Source organism: Oryx dammah, unplaced genomic scaffold, assembly GCF_014754425.2.
Source record: "Oryx dammah isolate SB20612 unplaced genomic scaffold, SCBI_Odam_1.1 HiC_scaffold_10, whole genome shotgun sequence".
In the NCBI taxonomy this organism is placed as follows: domain Eukaryota; kingdom Metazoa; phylum Chordata; class Mammalia; order Artiodactyla; family Bovidae; genus Oryx; species Oryx dammah.
In genome coordinates this window covers 20,110,618-20,134,999 of record NW_024070194.1, presented here as the reverse complement: position 1 = coordinate 20,134,999, position 24,382 = coordinate 20,110,618, and the positions used below count along the sequence as shown (strand labels likewise).

Sequence of the window (24,382 nt, the reverse complement as noted above, 5' to 3'; positions counted from 1 at the left end):
GCCCTTCAAGTACAGCCCCCTCTGTAAATACCCCAGGGTCAGCCTCAGGGCTGTTAAAGAGTACAGTGTGTGGTTTCCAAAAGGTATTATGTGGATAGTGGCTTAATTAACAGGGGCTCCATCTCCACCTTCCTCAAGTCCTAACTCAAGAGGCGTCCAAAGGGGTGGAAGCTCCTGGAGCCACGATCCTTTGCCTGAAGATCTCTTTCCAAGAGGCAGGCTGGTGGAGGAGTGATAGCGTGGGCTTCTAAATCAGGTGGGTGTAAACGAGAATCCGAGTCTGTGACCTTGGACAAGTCAGTTCACTTCCTCTGAGCCTCACTCATTCAATCCACTCCCCAGTCTCCATTCAATATTTACTGAGCCCCTGCTATGTATCCGACATTGTGCCAGGTGCTTGGGGGACAGCTGAAAGCAAAACACTCATCTGACTTCTGGAGCTCACCCTCCAATGGGAGAGTCAGATTTCTATGTATCTGCACAATATGCTCATTAAGAAGTTTGACAGGCGACACAAATAGTTCAAAGCTGTTTATTCCACATACACCAACTCCCCTAAACGTACATTCATAGCTTAGAAAAAAATCTCCAAACATGAACATCTCATTATTATAAGGAATACATAATTGGGAGAAATGATTCTGTGGGGACTTCATTTTATTAAGAGGCACAGAGACATCCATTGTTGAGTTCTGGCAGAAGGAGGTGGGGAATTTGATGTCTGCAACATTACATTCATCTTGAATAATCCCTTGTCACTACGCTGAATGGTCTGACTGACGGTTTACTGTCTCTGGAGACATTCTGTCACGGTGCCAGTCCTGGCTGTGTCTGAACACAGACCTCTCACCCATTCGGGAGGCTGTCTCACATAGGAGTAAGCCCTGGGAGTCGGGCAGACCCCCACTGTGTGGCTTGGCCAGATGGGTAAGTGATTTACCCCCCTGAGGAGCTCTGATTGCCTCCTTCGTAGAACAAGGGGCAAGGGTTCCTCAACAGAATGGGTGTCAGGGTTCAGTGAGAAAACAAGACAAGCAGAGTTTGCAAACTGGCCCGCAGGCCGGATTTAATTTGCTCAGGGTATTCTTCCCCTGAATTATGAATTTGTTTTTTAAAACAAATTTTAAATTGGGACATGCTATAGAAAAACTCAAATATTTGGATTTTTAAAAAATTTTGGCCATGTTGCATGGTTTGCAGGATCTTAATTCCCTGACACCTGGAATCCTAACCATTCAATTACAAGGGAACACCTAAATGTTTGGCTTTAAAAAAAAAAGTAATATCTGGCAATGCCAGGTAGGCCATCAGGGTACTGAGCAAGTGCTGTTCCCCATTTAGCCAGAGCCTTGGCCCTCCAGGCAACCAGTGTCCCTGCCTGGCTTGCCTCACGTGATGACCTTACTTGCCCTGCCACTCAGTTTGCAATCCCTAAGGCCTGTGCCTGGCACTGAGTAAGCATCCAATAAATGTTGACTACTCTTAGTAACATTACTAGAGCACCAGCACGGTCCTCTTTGTGGAAGACGTGGATGTGGAAGGGAAGGGAAGTGGGTGTTCATGGGGCTTAGTGCCAGCCAGCAGTTGCCTGACTATGTGGCCTTGGCTAAGTCTTCGGTCATCAGCCAGTCCAAATGTCCAGCCAGAGGGTCCAAGGTCAGTGGAAGTGGACAGGCCGCTAGTCCATAAGTGAGCCCCCCTTCCCTTGCACCCCCATTATTCCATGAGCTCAAGCTCTGGGGACCCCTTCTCCTCTCCAAGGCTCACCCAGTGCCTCTTCCTTTCCCTGTATCACTCCAGCCTCTGCAGTGAGATTATGCTTTTCCAAGCGGAGGGTAGAGAACCTGACACTGTGGCCAGGCCTGCCCTGATCAGGGCTACAGTGAGGGGCTGGGGAGCCCTCAAAGCAGAAGGGCTCTGTTTTCTCACCTGTAAAATGGGGATGGTAATAATAATGATCACAGTGTTCACCTTACAGGCCTGTTGGGACATTAACCGAGTTATGAAAGCGCTTAGGGCAGTAGTTGGCACGCAGAGAGCCCTCAATAAATGTCAGCAGTTACTAAGAATGAAGGCTGAATTACGGGAGCAGCTTGCCTACATCTCCTCCTAATTTTTCCAAGTGAGAAAAGAAAAAAACGTCTTGTTAGGCTGCAGAACGAGTTTTCAAGCAGCAGTCTGTGCACCGCTTCCCAAATTTTATTAGGCTCAGAGACAAGAAGAAAAACACACTTGGACGGCGATGAAGTGTGTAGATGAGACAATCATATATTCCACTGATTCTCAGACCATTTTCTAAAAATTGATTAATTTTTTTTGGCTGCACCAGAGGGCAGGTGGGAATCTTAGTTCCCTGACCAGGGACTGAACCCATGCTTCCTGCAGTGGAAGCACAGAGTCTTAACTACTGGACCGCCAGGGAAGTCCTCTCTCAAACTTTTTTTTTTTTCGTATTTAACAGCTCTGAAAGTGAGGTGCATCATACAATCAATGGCATGCCCGTTTTTAGTCAGCAGCTCTTCTCTTTCCTAGGGGCTCAGGATAAAACGTTGTGCCTCATTTTGGAGGGTGTCTTGGAAGTCGGAGATAAGGTGGCTGAAAAGCACGGGGCCCCGGGGCCTGCCCCCTCAGAGGCCTTGTTGTTCTCATCACCTCCAGCCTCACCAGCACATTTGAGGCTGGCCACGGTGGAGCGGGTTGCTTTTCTCTCATTTCGCTCGTTTTCTTTCTGACACCTGCTGACCTGCATTTGGTCCCGGGGTTGACAGCACATGGCAAATGCGGTCAGGGAGGGGAGTCGCGAGAGCTCACGAAGAGAAGAGAGAGGCTTTTCATAATATATTAAGATATTCAGAAAGGAGGAGCCCGAGATACTCTCCCTCCCTCTCCTCCTTTTTTTTTTTTTTTTTTTTTTGAACAACAAAAAAATCCCTGCTGGAAGCCAGAGTTATATATATGCCAAACAGGCCAGGAAACCCAGCAGGCCTCCTGGAGCTGGCAATGAACCGAAACAGGGGCATTGTGTCCAGGCCACTGGCTGGCTGAGGGGCATTGTTAGGGCCTGGCCCTGTCTGGGAAGAGGGGGGCGCAGAGGGCAGGGGGAGTGTATTCCCATGACTCCCTGGGGAGTGACAACAATCAAGGCCAGCTGCGAAGCTCGCATGCCAGGGGCCCGTGGGCGGGTGGCTGGCCCCAGAGGGGCCGGAGGGCTGCAGGGGGCTGAAGAGGCGAGGGGAGGCAGCAAGGTCCAGGTCTGTTTCTCAGCTGAGCGGGGGGTGGGGGGGGTCATTTGCTATACCCGTCTCTCTCATCCCCACCTCCAAAAAGTCCTGGGCCACTGAGCCACTTTGCAAATGATACCCCAGATCTGCCCACTTCTCTCCACCCCGAGGCCCCACCCCGGTCCAGGCTGCCATGGTCTCTCACTGGGACCCCTGCCTGGCCTCCTCACTGGATCTTGCTGCCAGCCTGGCTCTCTATGTTCTGTTCCCCACACATAGCTAGAAGGATCTTTCCAAAATGTAAATCACATCACAGCCATATCACTCTCCTGCTTAAACCTGCCAAAGGCTGCCTGTCAAACTGAGAAGAAAACCCAAACCCCTCACTCTGGCCCACAAAGCCTGCCTGATGGGCCCAGCCAGCCTCTGGGACTCCATCTCCGACACTGCAGGAAGCCCCCACCTGCCACTCTGTCCCAGTCTCGAGGACCTCCTGCAGGCCCTGGAATGCTGTCAGCTGTTCCCCGCTTAGGGCCCGTGCACTTTGCAGCTCCTATGCCGGGAACACCCTTCCTCTACCTCTCAGCATGGCTTGATCCCATAGAGAAGAACAACTCCTCAGAGAGGCCTTCCCTGGAAAACAGACCTTGCTGTTCTCTTCTGCACGGCCTTCCTGGCACCTACCACTCTGAACTGTATATTCGTTAGTCTTCCCTCCCTGGGTGGTAAACCGCAGGTGAGCAGGAACTGTTTTTTTCATTGCTAAACCCTAGCCTCCCATATCACCAGGTACCTAGTACCTAGCAAGAACTCAGCCAATACTGATTGTTGTTGTTCAGTTGCTAGTTGTATCCAAGTCTTTGTGACCCCATGGACTGCAGCATGTCAGGCTTCCCTGTCCTTCACTATCTCCCAGAGTTTGCTCAGATTCATGTCCATTGAGTTGGTGATGCTATCCAACCATCTCATCCTCTGTCATCCCCTTCTCCTCCTGCTTTCGATCTTTCCCAGCATCAGGATCTTTTCTAATGAGTCAGCTCTTCCCATCAGCCAAAGTATTGGAGCTTCAGCTTCAGCATCAGTCCTTCCAATGAATATTCAGAGTTGATTCCCTTTAGGATTGACTGGTTTGATCTCCTTGTAGTCTAAGGGAGTCTCAAGAGTCTTCACCAGCACTACAGTTCGAAAGCATCAATTCTTCAGTGCTCAGCTTTCTTTATGGTCCAGTTCTCACACCCGTACATGACTACTGGAAAAACCATAGCTTTGCCTATACGGACCTTCGTCGGCAAAGTGATGTCTCTGCTTTTTAATACGTTGTCTAGGTTTGTCACAGCTTTTCAGCCACCCTCAAGCAGTTCTGAAACTGTGATGCATGAACCCAAGTTCCATGCACTTGGACAGGAAAAAAAATTACACCTGTATTTTCACTAGTCTCTAACTGAAATGTAACATTTCCTTCCATTTTAAATGTAGGCAACAATCCAGAAGCCAATCAGCAGCAACTTGGGACTTTATCACCAAGAGAAATCACAGCTACTTCCTTATCACAGCTGCCCCAGGGATCCTAAGATACTGTTCATGCTTATGACACCTGTGACATCCTGGTAGTTTTGGACCTGCCACTCGATCTTTTTATCTGATGTGTTTAAAAAAGAACACACAGGGCTTCCCTGGTGGCCTGGACTCTTTCAGTAGTAAAGAGTCCACCTGCCAATGCAGGAGACACAAGTTGGATCCCTGACCTGGGAAGATCCCACAGGCCTCAGAGCAACTGAGCTCCTGTGCCACAGTTATTGAGCCTGTGCTCTAGAGTTAGGGAGCCGCAACTACTGAGCCCACGTGCTGCAACTACTGAGCCCATGTACCCAGAGCCCATGCTCTGCAACAGGAGAAGCCACTGCAATGAGAAGCCTGCACGCCGCAGCTAGAGTAGCCCCGGCTTGCCACAGCTAGAGAGAAGCCCGAGCAGCAGTGAAGACCCAGCACAGCCATACAAAATATTACTAAGTCACAAATACAAAAAATATTATTATTTCAATATTCAATATAATTGTCTTTTATAAATCTATTTATGGTTTAAAAAATAGTATTCTTAAAAAAAAAAAAAGCAGAATTCTTGAGAAGGGTCTAGAGGCTTCACAAGATGCCAGAAAGGTTCATGACACACATAAAAAAAACATCCTAAAAAGGAATGTCCTGAAAGAGCTGATGTAGGGAGTTCCCTGGCAGTCCAGTGGTTAGGACTCTAAGCTTCCACTGCAGGGGGCCCAGGTTCAACTCCTTGTTGGGCAACTAAGATCCCACAAGCTGGGGAGCGTGGGCAAAAAAAAAAGAGCTGATGAGGTATGACTTTGATCTCTCTCAGCTGACATCCAGCCCATGAGAGGATGAAGGGAGAGCTCAGAAAAGCAGGAGAGCAAGGCTTCCAACAGGAACCTCATGACCTGCATTTCACTGCTGCCTGGTCCTGTCTTGTTCATGAAATCATGAGTACACAGGCCTGCAACAGAGACCAGGGAGCCCTCTCAAAAATCAGTACTCAGAGGGGAGCCCAGCTTTCCCTCTGTCCTCTAGCTGGGCCCCTGTGGCCTCCAGTCCCAAGAGTGAGTCCTGCAGGAGGCCTCTGGTTAAACTTAACACGCTCTCATCCAAAATGTGGGCCTTCCCCATGGCTCAGTGGTAAAAACCCACCTGCAACACCAGAGCCACAGGTTCAATCCCTGGGTCAGGAAGACCCCCTGGAGGAGGGCATGGCAAACCACTCCAGTATTCTTGCCTAGAGAATCCCATGGAGAGGGAAGCCTGGCGGGCTACAGCCCATAGGGTCACACGGAGTTGGACATGACTCAGCACGCACACACCCAAAATGCTTTTCAAGACTGAAAGAAGACCCTCTCTATCCCTACGAACCTGCAACAAGATAAGGGAAGGAAAAAAAAATTCTTTTTATAAATACCCTCATAGAAAGCAACCCACCTGCAGTCACAGATTGGTTCCAAGAGGTGGACATAGCACGGCATGCTGGTTTAGGAGGGTGTCAGGTTTAAAGCCTGATTCTCACAAACCCAACACACACTCATGGGAGTGGGAGAAGCGAACAGTGTGGACAGAAACACCATCTCCAGGATCCTTTCTGGAGCCTGCTGTGAGGAAGGCAGCAGTCGTGAGAAGCCGAGGAGGCAGCTTCTTCAAGCCTGGGTTTGTGAATCATCACTCTCACATGGGTTCCCCAAACAACCTCTAATTTGGGAGAAGAGCAGCAGAAGGGCCCCAAATTCACTTCAACTTTGTCCTTCCCCTTTCAGTTGGAGTTCCGTGGGCATTCATGTTGGGTGTCATCTACAAGACTCAGGACATCTAGGATGATTCATCTTCATGCTGATCTGCCCGAGATATTTGGGGACTTGGGGGTGGGGTTGAGGGGGACAGGAACTGGCTCAAAGAAAGGACTCCCTTTTAAAAAAAAATAATAATACTAACACTGACTTTTTTGGTCACGCCCCACGGCTTGCAGGATCTTACGTTTCTGACTAGGGATTGAACCTGTGCCCTTGGCAATGAAAGCGCCAAGCCCTAACTACTGGACCGCCAGGGAATTCCAGGACTCACTTTTATATCAGATTGATCAAAGAGAAACCAAACATGCAGAGAACAAGGAAGGAGTGTCCAAGAGTTCTTGAGATGACAGTAGTACAATGTAAAAGCTTCTTAGAGGACAGAGATGGGTGGTTGTGTAGAGAATTTCTCAGGAAGGGTGCACTAGAATGTATGGATGGGGGCGCCCCTGGCTGGGGCAGTGGTGGGTAGGTGGAGCTGAGGTTCAGGGGGAACTCGACTCTTTCTTATTATACACTTTTTGTACCCATTTACGTTTTGTGCTATTGTGTATGCATTATTGCTTTAAAATTTTTGTTTGCAGCTTTGCAAGTCAGAGACCTCATAGGAAAGTAGCAGGTGCTTAATTGACACATGTTAAAACACTGCTATTTCAGGAACTAGCGTTTATGGAGCGCCTACTGTGGGCCAAGGGCCTCTGGCAATCCCGGTTTTCCAGGTCTTACAGACAGAGGCTGGGCCAGGAGGGAGCTGAGTCGGAACTCCTCCCAGGAGCCGGGGCTCTAGTCCTGCATGAGGACCACACCACCTCCCTGCCTGGAGTGAGCAGTTGGAGACACCAGATGCTTTGGCAGGATCCAGAGAGATGCCATCTGTGAGGGGAACCTATTCTTAGAGAGCAGAGACAGTGGATGGGGGAGCCGGCCAACCCCCAGCAGCAGTGGGGGGACATCGGGAGGAATGGGGGGCAGGCAGCCAAGGCTTTTACCTTCAGCTGAGCGGTGGGGCAGGCCAGGTTGAAAGCAGAGTGTCCATAGTCCTTGGGGCCAAGCTTCCTTTTACATTTGGATGATACATTGGAAACAGCAGCAGGCATTTATCAAGTGCTTACTTTATATGCTGTCGTATCATTTAATCCTCCATACCACCCTCCAAGGCATGTGCCATGAGAATGGCTGTTTAACAGATGACAAGACGGAGGCCCTGAATGGTTAAGTCACTTACGAGGAAACAGCAGGGCCAGAACTGAGCCCATATGTTCTGGGTTCCAAAGCTGACAGCCTTAACCACCAAGCTCTGCTGCCCCTCAACTCGCTGCACCAGGGGCCAATTTTAGTTTGGGTTCCCCCAAGAGCAGACCCCGAGATGAGGATGTTGAGTGCAAGCAGTTTCTGTGGGAAGTGGTCCCGGGAAGCAGCGGTAGGGGCACGAGGAAAGGAGACGAGGGGGGAGGTGTTATCACACAAGCGACCGCTGCGGGCGGCCGGAGTTCAGTCCTGCCGGGTGCTCTGGGAGCCAGCGTGGGGCAGGCACCTGGGAGTTATCCCACCCAGTGGCAATCGGAGGGCAGGAGTGGGGGTCGCCACCAGGCCCTGGTTGACAGCTGCTCCCAGGATGTATGCATCTCCAGTATTGCAGGTCTGCCGCAGGCTGACAGAGCAGGTGCCGAGAGCAAGGGAGGAGCCCTCCGGCAGAAAGACTCAGGGTAGCAGTACGGTGGCTGGTGTGCACTGAAGTGGTAAGTTAGACAGGATGTGGGTGGGGCACTCCGGCATCTGCTTTAAAACCCACTTGCTGGTGGCTACCCTCTACCCTCCCCATAACCTCAGGACCTCATTCAGCCTCCACAGAGTGAACTAAGGGAACTTCAAGACGACCTTCTCTAAGCCAGCAGTACAACATTGTGCCTGAGACTACACCGTTTAGACTCAGACCCAGTCCCGCCTTCATGACCTAACAGCTCTGTAACATAGCTTCCTCATCCGGCACAAGAGGCTGGCCCCTGTCATTCCCTACCACCTTGTTACTCAAGCTCAGAACAGCAGCAGCCATCACCCAGGGGCTGTGAGAAACCCAGGCCCCACCCCAAACCCACTGAATCAGAATCTACATTTTAATAAGATCTCCAGTGACTCACGTGGATATTTCTACTAGTAATTTTCAAAATATAAAAAGAGATTGAAGTATGCCTACTCCAATTGATGGCCCATGGACCAAATCTCCTGGAGATGTGTTTGATTTGTTCAGCTTGGCGGTTTAAAAAAAAAAAAAAAATTAGTTCTGGCACACACACAAGTCTCCAGTTTACCAGGTCCCTGTCCCTTCCGACTGCATAGCACCCAGAACATCATCATTTATGCCACTTCCCAGGTCCCTATAGGCATTTGAGTGTGCACCCCAATAACTAGCTAATTTTGCATAGCATAGTTTAGCTTTCTAAATTTAAGGCACTGAAAAAAAAGGAGCTTTGAAATCGCACAGATCTGGTTTGGCTGTCACACTTGTGTTGCCTTTGGCAAGTTACTTCTCCAAGCCTCAGTTTCCACATCTGTGAAATGGAGATCAAGATATGTACCTGCAAGGTCACTGTATGGGTTAAAAATAATAATGTGCAAAGCACCCAGGAAGGAGGAAGGAGGAGTTCACTAGGTGGATGTCATTAGTAGTTGAAGCAGCCTCGAGGTTACACAAGTCCAACGTAGACACCAGGTATTACTATGATTATCCTTACTTTAGTAGAAACTGAGCCTCTGAGAAGAACCTTCCCCAAGGTTACACAGCAGTCCAGTGGGGACTCAAGCCCAGGTCCTCCAGCTCTGTATCTGCACTGTCCACTAGAATTTTCTGCAAGGATAGAATGTTCTAATCTGTGCTGTCCAATACAGCAGCCACTAGCCACATGTGGATGCTAAGCACTTGAAATGTGACTAGTCCAAACTGAAAAATGCTGAAAGTGTAAAACACACACCTAATTCTGATGACTTCAGTACAAGAAAAATAGAATGTAAAATATCTTATTAATTTCTATATTTAACACATTAAAATGTAACATTTGAGAAATATTGGGTTCAAAGATATAATTAAGGTTAATCTCCTCTGCTTCTTTCTCTCCCCACATTTTTTTTTTTTTTTTGGCCATACCTCGTGGCATGTGGGATCTTAGCTCCCCAACCAGGGAGAGAATCCATGCCCTTGGCAGTGACAGCGGAGTCCTAACCATTGGACCACCAGGAATTCCCTCCACTTTTTAAAAACTGTGGCTGCTAAAAAAAAGCTCAGTCACATATGTCTCACACTGTGTTTCTGTTGGACAGTGGAAACGCTGGAGCTTCTACAATAGAACACCCAAGGCAAGAAACTGAGTATTGTCTAAAAATGCATTTTTGCAACCCACTGCCCAAGGCAATGGCACCCCACTCCAGTACTCTTGCCTGGAAAATCCCATGGACGGAGGAGCCTGGTGGGCTGCAGTCCATGGGGTCGCTAAGAGTCAGACACGACTAAGCAACTTCACTTTCACTTTTCACTTTCATGCATTGGAGAAGGTAATGGCAACCCACTCCAGTATTCTTGCCTGGAGAATCCCAGGGACGGGGGAGCCTGGTGGGCTGCCGTCTATGGGGTCGCACAGAGTCAGACATGACTGAAGCAACTTAGCAGTAGGAGCCCACCACCCAGAAGCCCTCTGTTACAGAATGGTCAGAGAACATACCCACCAGAAAGAGACTTCAATGCCCTCATCTGGGCTCGATGATCCCTGAGGCCCAGGGTGGGGTGTGACCTTCCCTGGTCTCTCAAGAGTCAGCAGCTGTCACCGTGCCCAAGGCTCCTCAGCCTGATTCGGTGGCTCGTTCCACTATTCAAGAGTACCTAATGAGGACTGATAATCAGTGCTTCCATTTCGCCAAATGGAGCCCTGGGCTAATAAAAGTTAGATTCTGAGACCCCAGATCTTGAAGAGGTAGGATCCTCTGGGATGGTTAGCAGGTGGAGCCATAATCTCAAACCGCGGCTGGACACCTCCGTCACCCGACTGGGGTGCAGGACCCTTCCTGAGCACCGGAGGGCCCTGTTACTTGGAGGGCTGGCTCTTGTTGTAGATAAGGAAGTCCGAGAGGTCGTGCCACACGTTGCTGTCCTCGTACAGGTAGGTCATGGATGACTGCAGCGAGGGGTGCAGGGTTGGCCGGTGGTACTCGAAGAGCCACAGTACCAGCCCCCACACTAGCCCCGTGAACCATGGAAATGGGTCCAACCTGGGTTCAGGGATGAAGCCCTTCTCCACGCCCAGGCGGCACAAGGCAAATAGGACGCGGGATAGCAGGTACATGTTGATCTGTGGGAGGGAAGGACGGGGTTAGAAGTGGGCCCAGCCACTGGGAACCTTCCACCCACCCCACCCCACCCCATCCCTCCCCCATTTCCCCCCATTCTCCTCCCCGCCCCGCCCCACCCTGGAGTGCTGCCTGTGCACTGGATCAGGGTTTTGCAGAGTATGAGCAAGGTGATTTGAAGTGGTTTGCAGCAGGCATTTGAATATGACCGTTTATGTCTTTTTTTGTTAGCAGTATCGCATGGCAAAAGGGATCTTAGTTCTTCAACCAGGGATTCAAACCATATCCCCTGCAATGAAAGCACCCAGTTTAAACCTCTGGACTGCCAGGGAAGTCCCACTATTTATGTCTTTTATTATTCTTTTTAATTAAAAATTTTGAAAAATGAATATATTTACATGGCTCAAAACTAAAAGGTAGCTTGCTGACAAAAAGCACAGTCCACAAATGAAAAAAAAATTAATAAACTGGATTTCATCAAAATGCAAAATTCTTCAGTTGTGAAAGTCCATGTGAAGAGGTTGAAAAGAAAAGCTACAGACTGAGAGAAAATATTTACAAACACATATCTGACAAAGACTTGTGTCTGGAAAATATTTTTAGAAACTCTCAAAATACAATAGTGAAAAAAAAGAGGCAATCCAGTTAGAAAATAGGCAAAAGACACAAACAGATATTTCACTGAAGAGGTTACACAAAAAGAAAATAGACAATTTACATTCCCACATGTAAAAAGGTTCAGCTTCATTAGCCATTAAGGAAATGCAAATTAAAACCACAATGAGAGGGACTTCGCTGGCAGCCAGTGGTTAAGACTCTAATCATCCAATGCAGGGGGCCCAGGTTCCATCCCTGGTTGGGAAACTAGATCCTGCATGGCACAGCTAAGACCTGGTACAGGCAAATAAATAACTAACTTTTTAAAAACTACAATAAGCACTACACACCTATCAAAATGTCAAAAATCTGAAATGTAATAAACCACATGCCAGCTTGAAGGTGAAGACACTGGACCACACATATATTCCTGACAGGAGTGTAAAATAGGACAACCACTCTGGAAAATACTTCCTCTAAAACTAAGTATATATGTACCGTGTGTATGTGCTCAGACCCTGAGTCGTGTCTGACCCTTTACAACTCTCTGGACTGTAGCCCGCCAGGCTCCTCTGTCCATGAGATTCTCCAGGCAAGAGTGGGTAGCCATTTCCTCCTCCAGGGGACCTTCCCAACCCAGGGATCAAACCCATGTCCCCTACATTGCAGGCAGATTATTTATCTCTGAGATATCAGGAAAACCCTTTATGTATCATATGACTAGGAACTGCGCTCCAGGTATTTATCACAGAAGTGAAAACTTATGTTCACCAAATACATATACAAGAAGGTTCTGAGCAGCTGCATGCCTAATAGGCAAAAGCTAGAAACAACCCAGATGTCCTTCCATAGGTACATCCATACCATGGAACACTACTCAGCAGTGAAAAGGAATGAACAGCTGATACAATAACTTGGAAGAATTGCCAGGAAATTATGCTGAGTGAAAAAGGCCAGTCCTCAAGGATTACATACTATAATGACTCCATTTATATTTTTTTAAATTGAAGTATAGTTGATTTACAATGTTGTGCTTCAGGTGTATAGCCAAGTGATTAAGCTATACACACATATATGTATGTATATTCTTTTTCAGATTATAAAAAATTTTATATTATAAAATATAAAATATTGAATATACTTCCCTTACTAATTGTTATCTATTTTATATATAGTAGTATGTGTTAATTCCAAACTCCTAATTTATGCCCCCCCACCGCTTTTATAACCATAAGTTTGTTTTCTATGTCTGTGAGTCCGTTTCTGTTTCATAAATAAGTTCATTTGTATCATCTTTTCTCGGAGAAGGCAATGGCACCCCACTCCAGTACTCTTGCCTGGAAAATCCCATGGATGGAGGAGCCTGGAAGGCTGCAGTCCACGGGGTCGCTGAGGGTCGGACATGACTGAGCGACTTCACTTTGACTTTTCACTTTCACGCACTGGAGAAGGAAATAGCAACCCACTCCAGTGTTCTTGCCTGGAGAATCCCAGCCTGGTGGGCTGCCGTCTATGGGGTCGCACAGGATTCCACATGTGATATATTTGCCTTTTTCTGTCTGATTTCACTTAGTATGATAATTTCTAGGTCCGTCCATGTTGCTGCAAATGGCATTATTTCATTCTTTTTTATGGTTGAATAATATTCATGTGTGTGTGTGTGTGTTTATGGTTGCATAATATTCCTGTGTGTGTCTGTGTGTGTGTATACACTGTATCATCTTTATCTGTTCATCTGTCGAGGTTGCTTCCATGCTTGTAAACAGTGCTGCTATGAACACTGGGGTATATGTATCTTTTTGAATTAAGAGTTTTCATCTTTTCCATATATATGCCCAGGACTGGGATTGCTGGATTGTATGATGACTCTAGTTTTAGTTTTAAAGGGACCTTGACACTGTTCTCCGCAGTGACTGCACCAACTTGCATTCCCACCAACAGTACATGAGTGCTCCGTTTTCTCCACACCCTCTCCAGCATTTGTTATTTGTAAGCTTTTTGATGATGGCCATTCTGACTGGTGTGAGGTGATATTTCACTATAGTTTTGATTTGCATTTCTCTAACAATTAGTGAAACTGACCATCTTTTCATGTTCCTTTTCCTGTGCCTGTTGGCCATCTGTATGTCCAACATGTAACATTTTTGAAGGGAGGTCCAAGCAGCTGTTGCCAGGGGTCAGGGAAAGGAGGGAAGGGGGAAGGAAATGGGTAAATCCAGGATTCCTAGAATTTGGAAGTTCATAGACAAGTGAAATTTCTATACAAAAAAAAAAAAATGGAGAAAATTTCCCAAAATACAAAATGCTCATATCCATAGACGCTACAACTCCATGTCTAGGAACTTACAGACAGACTGACACAAGTGCAGGAAGATGTAGACTACAGGGTATGTGTGAGGTCAAACGCTAAAGAGACCCTAAATGTCCGTCCAGAGGAGACTGTGAAATCAAGGCTGGTCTATCCCATCAGCAGAGAGCTCTGCTCATGTTATAAAGGATGAGGGACTGACAAGAGAAGCCTCCAAGATACACTGTTACATGAAAAAAAAAACGTACTATGATCTCGTTGGTGGAAAACTCCTGCTATGAACACTGATACAAGCACAGACAAGTTCTGAAAGGCTACACAAGACACAGTTAAAATGACCGTCTATATACACGGATAACTGATTCACTTTGCTGAACAGCAGAAACACAACACTGTACATCAACTATACTCCAGTTGTGTGTGTGTGTGTGCGTGCGCGCGCACTCAGTCGTGTCCGACTCTTTTCGACCCTATGGACTGTAGCCCTCCAGGCTCCTCTGTCCATGGGATCTTCCGGCAAGAATACTGGAATGGGTTGCCATGCCATCCTCCTCCAGGGAATCTTCCTGACCCAGGGATCAAACCCACATCTCCTGCATCTTCCTGAACTGGCAGGCAGATTCTTTACCACTGAGCCACCTGGGAAACCCAATACTCCAATAAAAATTATTTTTTTAAAAAAAGTGTTTCTGGACAGTGGCTGGACAGTTAGAGGAGGAGAGAGACTTTCTTTTCAATTTATTTTCTAATTTCATCATGATGTATCCTAAGCATCCAGAAGTGTGCCAGGCACATAAGGGGTGCTTAGTTTGCATTACTTAAAATGTGAAAATAAAACAATGATTTTTATAATTTAAGTTTAAGAAATTTGAGGGAGGCAAATTAGAAAGACTGCCAACTTTTCATATAGCATAAGAAGGATGCTAAAACAGCAGCAGCAGCAAGTTAGCATTTTGTTTTATGATTATCTCATTAAAAAATGGAATTTTTAACGAAGAAAAAGGGCAAGTTGGAGAATAAGAGATAATTCTTCGAATGTAGGAAGTTTCATTTTATGAAAATCTTACTCATTTTTTTTTCTCACTTCAGTGCAGAGTAGTGTTTGGGGGTGTGTTTTATTTTTTTTAATCTTTGCCCCAGAGAGCTGCATGGAACTCCAGCAAGATACCTGGTTAACAGAGGGGGAAGTTCAGGGGGAAGTGACCTTCCCAAGGTCACACAGGGATTGGTGAACTACAGACCCTCAGACATGGCAGGGAGCCAAGAGCTCGTCTTCTTTGACTCCCATCCCCAACTCTATACCTGAATCCTGCCCCACCCCCCAGCCCTCTCCCAGCCCCTATTCTGGGAGAACCTTTACCTGGCTGTTGATGTTATTGTTGTTTCCAAACACAAGGAAGCCCCCGATGAAGGCAGATATGAATGAGTGTGCCTGGTAGGTCTCACCCTGGATGTGGGACTGCAGGGCGCAGAGTCCCTTGTAGAAGAACACAAACCTGGCCAGGTTCCAGGAGTGGGTGTATGTGGCCTGCAGGATGGCGCGCAGCTTCTCCCGGAGGCTGCATAGACACAGGGAGCCACCGTGAGTGCAGGCCCAGCCGCTCCGGGGTCATCCACCCACCTGGCATGCAAAACCAGCCCAGGCAAGGAGCCCACAGGCCAGTGCTCATTCAACCCCAGGCCTCTGCCCTCCATGCCCTTAGAGCTGCTCCCTCCCTGGATACAGGCTTTGACTTCACGCCATCTCCTCGAAGAGGTCTTCCCTGACTACCTCGCCACCTTCTTCAAGAGGTCTTCCCTGACTACCCCACATATAAGAATGCCCATTGTATTCTGTTCCCTGATCCAACTTTTCTTTTCCTTCAGAGCTCGTATCACCATCTGACATTTACATACTTGTTTATTATCTCCCCCAACTCCCACTCCATCCCAGTGGAAGCTACCAGAGAGTGGTATCTATACCTCACTCATTCATCCTCAGTGCCCAGAGCATGGCCTGGCACATAGCAGATGCTCAATACATTTGTTTCTGGAGTGAACATGTGAAGAAATGAATGAGCGAATGAGCGAGTACATACTATGTGCTGGATCTGAGGATATGATTCTGAGAAAAAATAGATCTGCTTGCTGCCCTCACAAGGTTTAGGATCTAGTGGGAGAGGGAATTATGAAATGAATAATCACAAAACAAAGGTCAAACTTTGACCCTGACAAGCAATGATGCCAGGACGTGAAGGATGAGGAGTCCATGAGGTCAAGAGGGGAGAGGGGTTGTACTGGGATCGACACGAGCAGAGGTCCTGAGGAGGAACAGAGAGTGGGGAGTAAAGGAACAAAGAGAGGTCATTACGGCCTGAGCAGAAAATGTGTGAGGCAAAGGCCGTGAGGGAGGTGGGACTATGGTAAGATGCATCTTAAAAAAAAAAAAAAATTATTTGTTTTTGGCTGGACTGGGTCTTCGTTGCTGCTCAAGGGCTTTCTCTAGTTGCAGAGCCAGGGCTGCTCTCTAGTTGCAGTGGGTTCTCTTGTTGGGGAGCACGCACTCTCGGTGTGTGGGCTCAGTAGTTCCTGCACACAGACTTAGTTGCTCCAAGGCATGTGGAGTCTTCCCAGAGCAGGGACTGAACCCATGTCCCCCCCATTGGCAGGCAAATTCTTAAAACACCGGGCCGCCAAGCAAGTCCTAAGCTTTGTCTTTATCTTGAGAGAAGTGAACCTTTAAGTAAGGCACGTGGTTTGACTTATCTTTTCACAATCGCTAGGGGGCAGTGAGGAGAGCCAAGGAGAGGAACTGCATGTGCTCTGGGAGGCCAATTCAGGCCCAGCAACCGCATGTGCCCTGGAGGCCGGAGGAGGGCCTTGAAGTGTGTCAGCTGGGGCCTGGGAAGTCTGCCAGGCGAGGGGGGGACAGCTAGGAGTCAGCTAGGTCTCACCCCATAGGAACACGGGCCCACCACTGCCAGTTCTAAGGCAAGCTACATTTCCCACTTTCCAAGCGTAGGCACTAATACTGCCTTAAAATGTTTCTAGAATCTGAACACTTCTCACCTCTATGCCACCATCAAGGTCTGGGCCACCAGAGTTGCTCAGCTGGATTATTGCCACTGCCTCCTACTTTACACCTATTTCTCCCCTTGACCCCTAGCAGCAAACACTTCACTTCCTCACTATTAAATTTAAGTCAAATAGTAGCATGTCCCTATACAGATTCTTACAACAATTTCCTGTTCCATTTAGAGGAAATGCCAGAGGGGTGGGAGGAAGGTTCAAGAGGGAGGGGAGATATATATGTGTACATAACACACATATATATACACACACACATATATAGTATATGTTCAATAAATCTAAGTATATATACATATATTTATATATATATTTATGGCCAATTAGCATTGTTGTGTGTCAGAAACCACCACAACATTGTAAAGCAATTATTTTCCAATTAAAAATTTAGAAAATTAAACAAAAAGAAGAGGAAAAGCCAAACTCTTCTCTTTGACCTAATCCTGAATAGGATGGGCCCCAGTTACCCCCATAATATTCCTCTCTTTGTTCTCTCCCCTGCAATCCCTCTGCTCCAGCCTCCTCAAACTCACCAGGTATGATCACCCCTCAGGGCCTTTGCACAGGCTGCTCCCTTGGTATGAAACACTCTTTCCCTTGTTACCCACGTGGCCAACTCTTCCATCTCCTTCAAGTCTCTACTTAAATGTCACGTTCTCAATGAGCCCTTCCCTATTTAGCTCTGCACCCTGCCCTTCCCCCAGCACTCTGTATCCCCTTTCCCTGCTCTACATTTTCTTTCCTACAGCCCATATAATATTCTAACATACCACATACTTTTTTAATTTATTATGTTTATTTTCTGCTACGCCTTGCTAAAATGTCAGCTGTACGAGGGAAGGGATCATTCTCTGTTTTATTCACTGCTGTATCCCCAGCACCTAAAGACAGTGTCTGGCACATATTAGATGCTCAATAAGTATTTACTGAAGGAATGAACGAGTTTAATTAAAAATAATAATAATTTGGAGGACAAAAACTAAAACAAAAATAAATTAAAAACAGAAAAATACGTAAAGAAAGAAATCTTCACGACCTGGATTTGAGGAGCAGGCAGTCTGTGTATGATTCTTATAAACTCCAGGTGAAGCTAGATACATTAAAAACTAAAACACAAGGTGATTTCTGAGAAGCGCCTTGAGGGAAGTTATGGAAGATCAGAGAAAGGCCAAGAAGTTTGAACAAGGAAACAAAGTAGGTCATGGAGAGTTTTCCTGAGAAAGTGATCCTCAGAGAACTGGTATGGGTTGCTAGGAAGGAATAAAGATGGGGTAGAAGAGGAAAGGGGATTCCCGGTGTGTGTGTGGTGGGTACTGCATGAGAAATGTAAAGAGGTGGAACCACCTGTTGCACATGAATGAATGGCAGCGAGTCTTGGTGCCAAGGGCTCCCCACAGTGGGCGTTGGAGAGAAGAGGGAGTGTCCCTGAGGTCAGACTGCAGGGGGCCTTGAATGCCACAGCTGGAAGCTGGCTTCTCTGGAGAACAGCAAGGAGCCAGGAGCTGGCGAATTTTCAAGATGGGATAATAGGATCAGACTTGTACTCTAGGAGATGGTGGTGTGGGCAGGTTGGACCCAACCTGGAGGCTACTGCACCAGTAGTCCTGGCACAATCTTGCCCAGTTTGAGGGGTGTGCAGAGGGGACAGATACCTGCCACTCCGGAAAAGAAAGGTCATGACCAGCGCGTGAGGGGCCCGGATTTTGGCTCCATAGCTGTAGAAACAAAAGAAAATGGTTATTAAGGCACCACTGCACCACCGTTTCTTTCTGAGCTCTCTCTTTGACTCCCTGTGCCCTCTCCTCCCCCTCCCTAATCCTAATATCATTTTGGGAGGGAACCTAACGCTGGCTTTTGAGTTAGATCTGGGTTCCAAGTGGGTCATACAAAGTAAATAGTATCTGGTACCAAAGCCTTGCCCTGTTTTGCTCTATGCTGCTGCTGCTGCTAAGTCACTTGTGTCTGATTCTGTGCGACCCCATAGACGGCAGCCCACCAGGCTCCCCCGTCCCTGGGATTCTCCAGGCAAGAACACTGGAGTGGGCTGCCATTTCCTTCTCCAAGGCATGAAAGTGAAAAGTCAAAGTGAAGTCACTCAGTCGTGTCCAACTCTCAGCGACCCCATGGACTGCAGCCTACCAGGCTCCTCCATCCATGGGATTTTCCAGGCAAGAGTACCAGAGTGGGGTGCCATTGTCTTCTCCAGTTTTGCTCTATAAACTTGGGTAAATCACTGAATGTCTCTGAGTCTCCCTTCTCCCTTCAGTTAAAAGTATTGCCTGTTTCAGAGTTGTTTCTGGCAGTTAAGGACCTAGCCACGTGTAAAAGTTCCTCATTCAACCAGTACTAATGTCGCTACCTTTCTGTTTTTTCTTTATTGGACTTGCCCTCGCTCCACCGAGTTCTCCAGCTGTCTGGCCCTGACCTTTCCAGGCTACGAGGTCTAACAATCTTTGACAGTCTCCCTCAGACAATGGTCATGAGCCCCATATTGTTGTCATATGAGTGTCTGTGAGGCTTGATTTTTTTTTCCCCCAAAGTATTTATTTATGTATGTATTCATTTTGGCTGCACTGGGTTGTAGTTGCGGCATGTGGAGTCTAGTTCCCAGACCAGGGGTCAAACCCGGGCCCCCTGCATCGGGAGCATGCAGTCTTAGCCACTGGACTGCTAGGCAGGTCCTTGTGAGGCTTGTTTGAAGCAGCAAAAGACTGGGAGCAAACCTGTGTCCATCCACGGGGGGCTACTAGGTAAACACATAATGGACCCATGGCAACCAGTGGAATACACAGAGCTGTACATGAACCAGGAAGCTCTAGGTATGCTCTAGGCTTGGTTAAAGCTGCTGCTGCTGCTGCTGCTATAAGTCGCTCCAGTCGTGTCTGATTCTGTGCGACCCCATAGACGGCAGCCCACCAGGCTCCGCCATCCCTGGGATTCTCCAGGCAAGAACACTGGAGTGGGTTGCCATTGCCTTCTCCAATGCCTGAAAGTGAAAAGTGAAAGTGAAGTCGCTCAGTCGTGTCTGACTCTTAGCGACCCCATGGACTGCAGCCTACCAGGCTCCTCTGACCATGGGATTTTCCAGGCAAGAGTACTGGAGTGGGGTGCCATTGCCTTCTCCGAGGCTTGGTTAAAGCAAGGTATGTAAACTTCTAAAAAGCTCTAACTTTTTATGCCTTTTGTGAATATGCTATCTAACTTTTAAAAAAATCAAATAAAAAGTGTGATCAACTGACAGCAGTGTTACTGTATGTGGGGGCCAGGCTGAACGGCTTATTTGCTCGCTGCCTAGCAGTGGGTGGGCAGGACCCTCCTCTGGCGCCCAGCAAGTTCTCTGCCCCGCCTTCTCCAAAGGCATGTCTTCTTACCCTGAATAAAGAGGCCGTTGGCTTCCTCCAGCTGGCCAAGGTGAACAGGACCCTGCCTTATACCTCAGACAGGAATGGAACAATGCCCCCAGCTGCCTCCATGTGCCTGGCCCCCTTCCCAAACTACTCAGACTCTGGTGGGAGCCAGTTACTGCCACTCACAAGAGCTCTCTGTGTCCTGAAACATGGAATGCTCTGGATTAAAAAGGACTGAAAGGACATAACAGGGACGTCCCCAGCGGTCCAGCGATTAAGACTCTGTGCTTCCACTGCAGGAGGTGAAGTTCCGACCCCTGGTTGGAGAACTAACATCACATGCGCCACGTGGTGTGGCAAAAACAAAACAAAACAAAATCGTCATGACCCAGGAAACTTCAGAGCAGCTCTGAACAGAGACCTTCAGTCCTCTTCCATATAAAAGAGAAATTAAATAAATAAAGGACCATGACAGATGTAGTATGATATCCTGGAAGATCCTTATCTAGAGTATCTTGCTATAGAGGACATTTAGGGGACAACTGGGACAATCTATTGACTAGACAGCAGTCAACATTATAGGATTATGACTAATTTCTTTTTTAATTAAAAAAATTTTATATACCTACATTTTTGTTCTTTTAAAAAAAAATTGTTTTTAAATTTATTTTTGGCTGTCCTGGGTCTTTGTTGCTGTGTGGGCTTCTCATTGCAGCGGCTTCTCTTGTTGCAGAGCATGGGCTTTTGGGCATGTGGGCTCAGTAGTTACATTTCCTGGCTGTAGAGCACAGGCTCAATGGTTGCGGCTCACGGGCTTAGTTACACCACATGTGGGATCTTCCCGGACCAGGAATCGAACCTGTGTCTGTTGCATTGGCAGGTGGATTCGTTACCACTGAGCTATGAATTTTCCTCTCTGAGCCACGGTCTTTTCATCCAGAAAATGTGTACAATGGCAATTCCTCCTTTATACACTTATTCATTCAGTTAATATTTAAAAGCCTACTTATACTAAGGAACAAAACAGATGAAAATGTCTGTCCCCATGAAGCTCATTTTCTAGTGAGAGACAGTAGAAAATGCGTAAGTGATGCATAACGGATGCGTAAGTGAATACTTAAGTGTCAGGTGGTGATAAGGACTGTGGAGGAAGAGTCAGTAGGAAAGGAGGTGGAAGTTCAGAGATAGCCTCATTGAGGAGGGGACAATTAGAAGCCTGCAGGTGAAGGAGTGAGCCAGGCAGACATTCATGCCACTATAACAATGATCACAGCAGCCAACAGTTATATACATATCAGGCGCTATGCTGAGCATTTCACACATATTGACTCAATCCTCTCGACAGTATGATGAAAGTCAAAGTGTTCGTTGTTCAGTCTGTCCAATTCTGTGACCCCATAGACTGCAGCCCTCCAGGCTCCTCTGTCCATGGTATTATCCAGGCAACAATAATGAAGTGGGTTGCCATTTCCTTCTCCGGGGATATTCCCAACCCAGGGATCGCACCTGGGTCTCCTGCATTGCAGGCAGATTCTTTACCTTCTGGGCCACCAGGAGAGCCTGACAGTAAGATATTGAGAGGGTAACAGGCAGGAAGGCCAGGGGTCTCCAAATGGAGGAAACAGACTACAAGTGTCAGACATTTTTTCTCTCTTTCTTAAGCGGCTGCTGCTGCTAAGTCGCTTCAGTCGTATCCGACTCTGTGTGACCCCATAGACGACAGACCACCAGGCTCCGCCGTCCCTGGGATTCTCCAGGCAAGAACACTGGAGTGGGTTGCCATTGCCTTCTCCAATGCATGAAAGTGAAAAGTGTAAGTGAAGTTGCTCAGTCGTGTCCGACTCTTCGCGACCCCATGGATTGTAGCCTACGAGGCTTTTCCATCCATGGGATTTTCCAGGCAAGAGTACCGGAGTGGGGTGCCATCGCTTTCTCCCTCTTAAGCGACAAGAGGAAACAAGTGTTAGATTTTTTTCCCCTTCTCTATACAAATTTAAAAAGAGGTTTCTTTTAAAATTGTGTGTTGCCATGACAACACCTGGTTCCACCAGAACTTAACTTTTCTCAAACCTTGATCTAACCAATCTGGTTTTTCTTATGGAAATGTTTGTCTTAAGCTATGATAATGAACTATGTATTTACCCTGGATTCTGTCTTGGAGAAAGACTGAGCAACTTCACTTTGACTTTTCACTTTCATGCATTGGAGAAGGAAATGGCAACCCACTCCAGTGTTCTTGCCTGGAGAATCCCAGGGACGGGGGAGCTACTGAAGTGACTTAGCAGCAGCAGCAGCTCTCTTCCTAGGTTCTGAGTCTTAGATGGAACCGACTTGATAAACCAGTATGTTTTACTCAAGCAAATGTTCTCTTAAGCTATGTTAATGCGACTGTATTTGCTTAGAAACCTCCCTTTCTTCAAGATTCATGTCAATCATTTTATGGACCGGGACAACTCACCTTGTGCCAATGTTATCTCAAAATGCATGTTGTGGGTGAGGGGCCTGGTGCCAATCTCTGAGTTTTGAGACATTTCCTTTCTCTAATTAGCAGACTGCTAGTAGCTACATAACATCGAACTAAAGACTAGCAGGGGGGCACTCTTTCTGCTGATGTCTATGTCAGAAGCTTTCTCTAATTCTTTTATACTTTAATAAAACTTTATTACACAAAAGCTTGAGTGATCAAGCCTGTCACTGGCCCGGGACTGAATTCCTCTCCTCCGGAGGCCAAGAATCCTGGCGTCTTTCATGGTTCAGCAACAATCTTTCAATGTAAGTACTATTATCAGCCCCATTTTATAAAAATTGAGGCTTAGAGAGCCTAAATGAGTTGTACAAGATCATGCAGGTAAGGGGCACCAGTACTCAAACTGAGGTACTCAAACACATCCACACCACCATGTCATGCTACCACTAAAATGTCAACTCCAAGAACATGCTGAGTTTTGTTCCCTTTGTTTTTTGATGCTTCCCCAGTTCTGGCATTGTAGGCTCTCAATAAATGATAGCATTTATGCATAAAGTTTAAAGGAAAGTGAGTTCCCCTCCTGGCACCAGCCAGAGGAAATGACCTCCTCTTCTGCAGGTTTGATGGCCAAATTGTAATCAGTTTGCTTGGCAAATACTTGCAGCTTCAGTTACAATGGTCACACCTGCGGCTTATCAGTAGAATCTTACAAAAGATATATGGGATGAAAGTACACGGCAGCTTAATGGGGGGAGCATAGAGAGGCAGAGCCGCAGGCTTGCTAGAAGGCAGAGTCCAGTTTCCACCGTGCAGATGCAGCCACGGAAGCCAGATAGGCCCAAGGGCACACAGCAGCGGGAGGGGGAAAACTGGACCCAAATGAAGTGATACAGGGGCTGGCATGGGAAATAGTCAAGGCAATAGGGCCAGGCAGCAAAGCACGGAGTACCTAGAAACAGCGTAGTTAGAGCCCCGGCTCAGAAGGCGCACGGAACCCAAAATCCAGCGCCCACTGCGCCGACAGTGGACACCAAGACCTAGAGACACACTAGGGCTGCTCAAGGGCGCACAGCGCAGCGGCGCCGGTCGCAGAGCCCGCTTCTCCAACCCCACCAGACCGATCCTTCAGCCCCTGCCCAGCCCGAAGACCCCACTCACACTGCCCCGTTCCGGAAGCCCTTAAGTATGGCCAGTGCTGCGTGGTAGCGGCGCTTGCGCAATAGTGCGTTGACCGCAAAGAGCAGAGTCCTCAGCTGCGGTGGGGCGGCCATAATGCAGGCGTCGCTGGGGGTGGTGGGCACGGAGCAGGACTCACGTCCTGACGGACACGACTCACCTACTGAACTGAACTGAACAAGTAGGGCTGGAGCTGCCGGATGGTGCCGGACATTGCAGCCGCGTCTTTGAGCCCATAGGATGTGTCTGCTGTCACTCATACGAGCAGGGCCGATCACAGAGCTCACTTAACTCAGCAGGGGAATGGGACGCAAGCACTCTCCCGAAGACTGGTCTGATTGGAAGAGAGGGAAAGCTCGTAGCCAATTACAATGGGCTCCGTCCAATTCGACCGCAAAAAGGTTAGAAACGTATTCGGGGATTTGTCCAATCAGAAAGCAATTTCCCTGGGCCTTAGAAGAGGTGTGTCACCTGTGAGGTTGGAAGTTTTTTGAAAGAGGAGCCGCCCTCGGGAGAGTAGGGATGGT

The 24,382-nt window shown here is 47.6% G+C and overlaps 1 protein-coding gene across 2 annotated transcripts in view; it reads right to left on the bottom strand.

The window, feature by feature from the left end:
- Nucleotides 1-24,175, bottom strand: part of PXMP4 (peroxisomal membrane protein 4) — a 32,355-nt gene extending 8,180 nt beyond the window's left edge. Inside the window, exons 1-4 of one of the 2 annotated variants that reach the window (XR_005722284.1) lie at nt 23,838-24,144; nt 18,518-18,580; nt 15,160-15,358; nt 10,277-10,896 (exon numbers count right to left, since the gene is read on the bottom strand). Coding sequence is in view for 1 of the 2 variants with exons in the window: in XM_040247519.1 (XP_040103453.1) it covers nt 10,633-10,896; nt 15,160-15,358; nt 18,518-18,580; nt 23,838-24,115 (804 nt within the window). In the remaining variant the exon portion in view is untranslated. Of the gene's footprint in view, nt 1-516; nt 10,897-15,159; nt 15,359-18,517; nt 18,581-23,837 lie in introns of those variants that run through there. The other variant, XM_040247519.1, reaches the window with a different exon arrangement.
- Nucleotides 24,176-24,382: the final 207 nt, after the last annotated feature.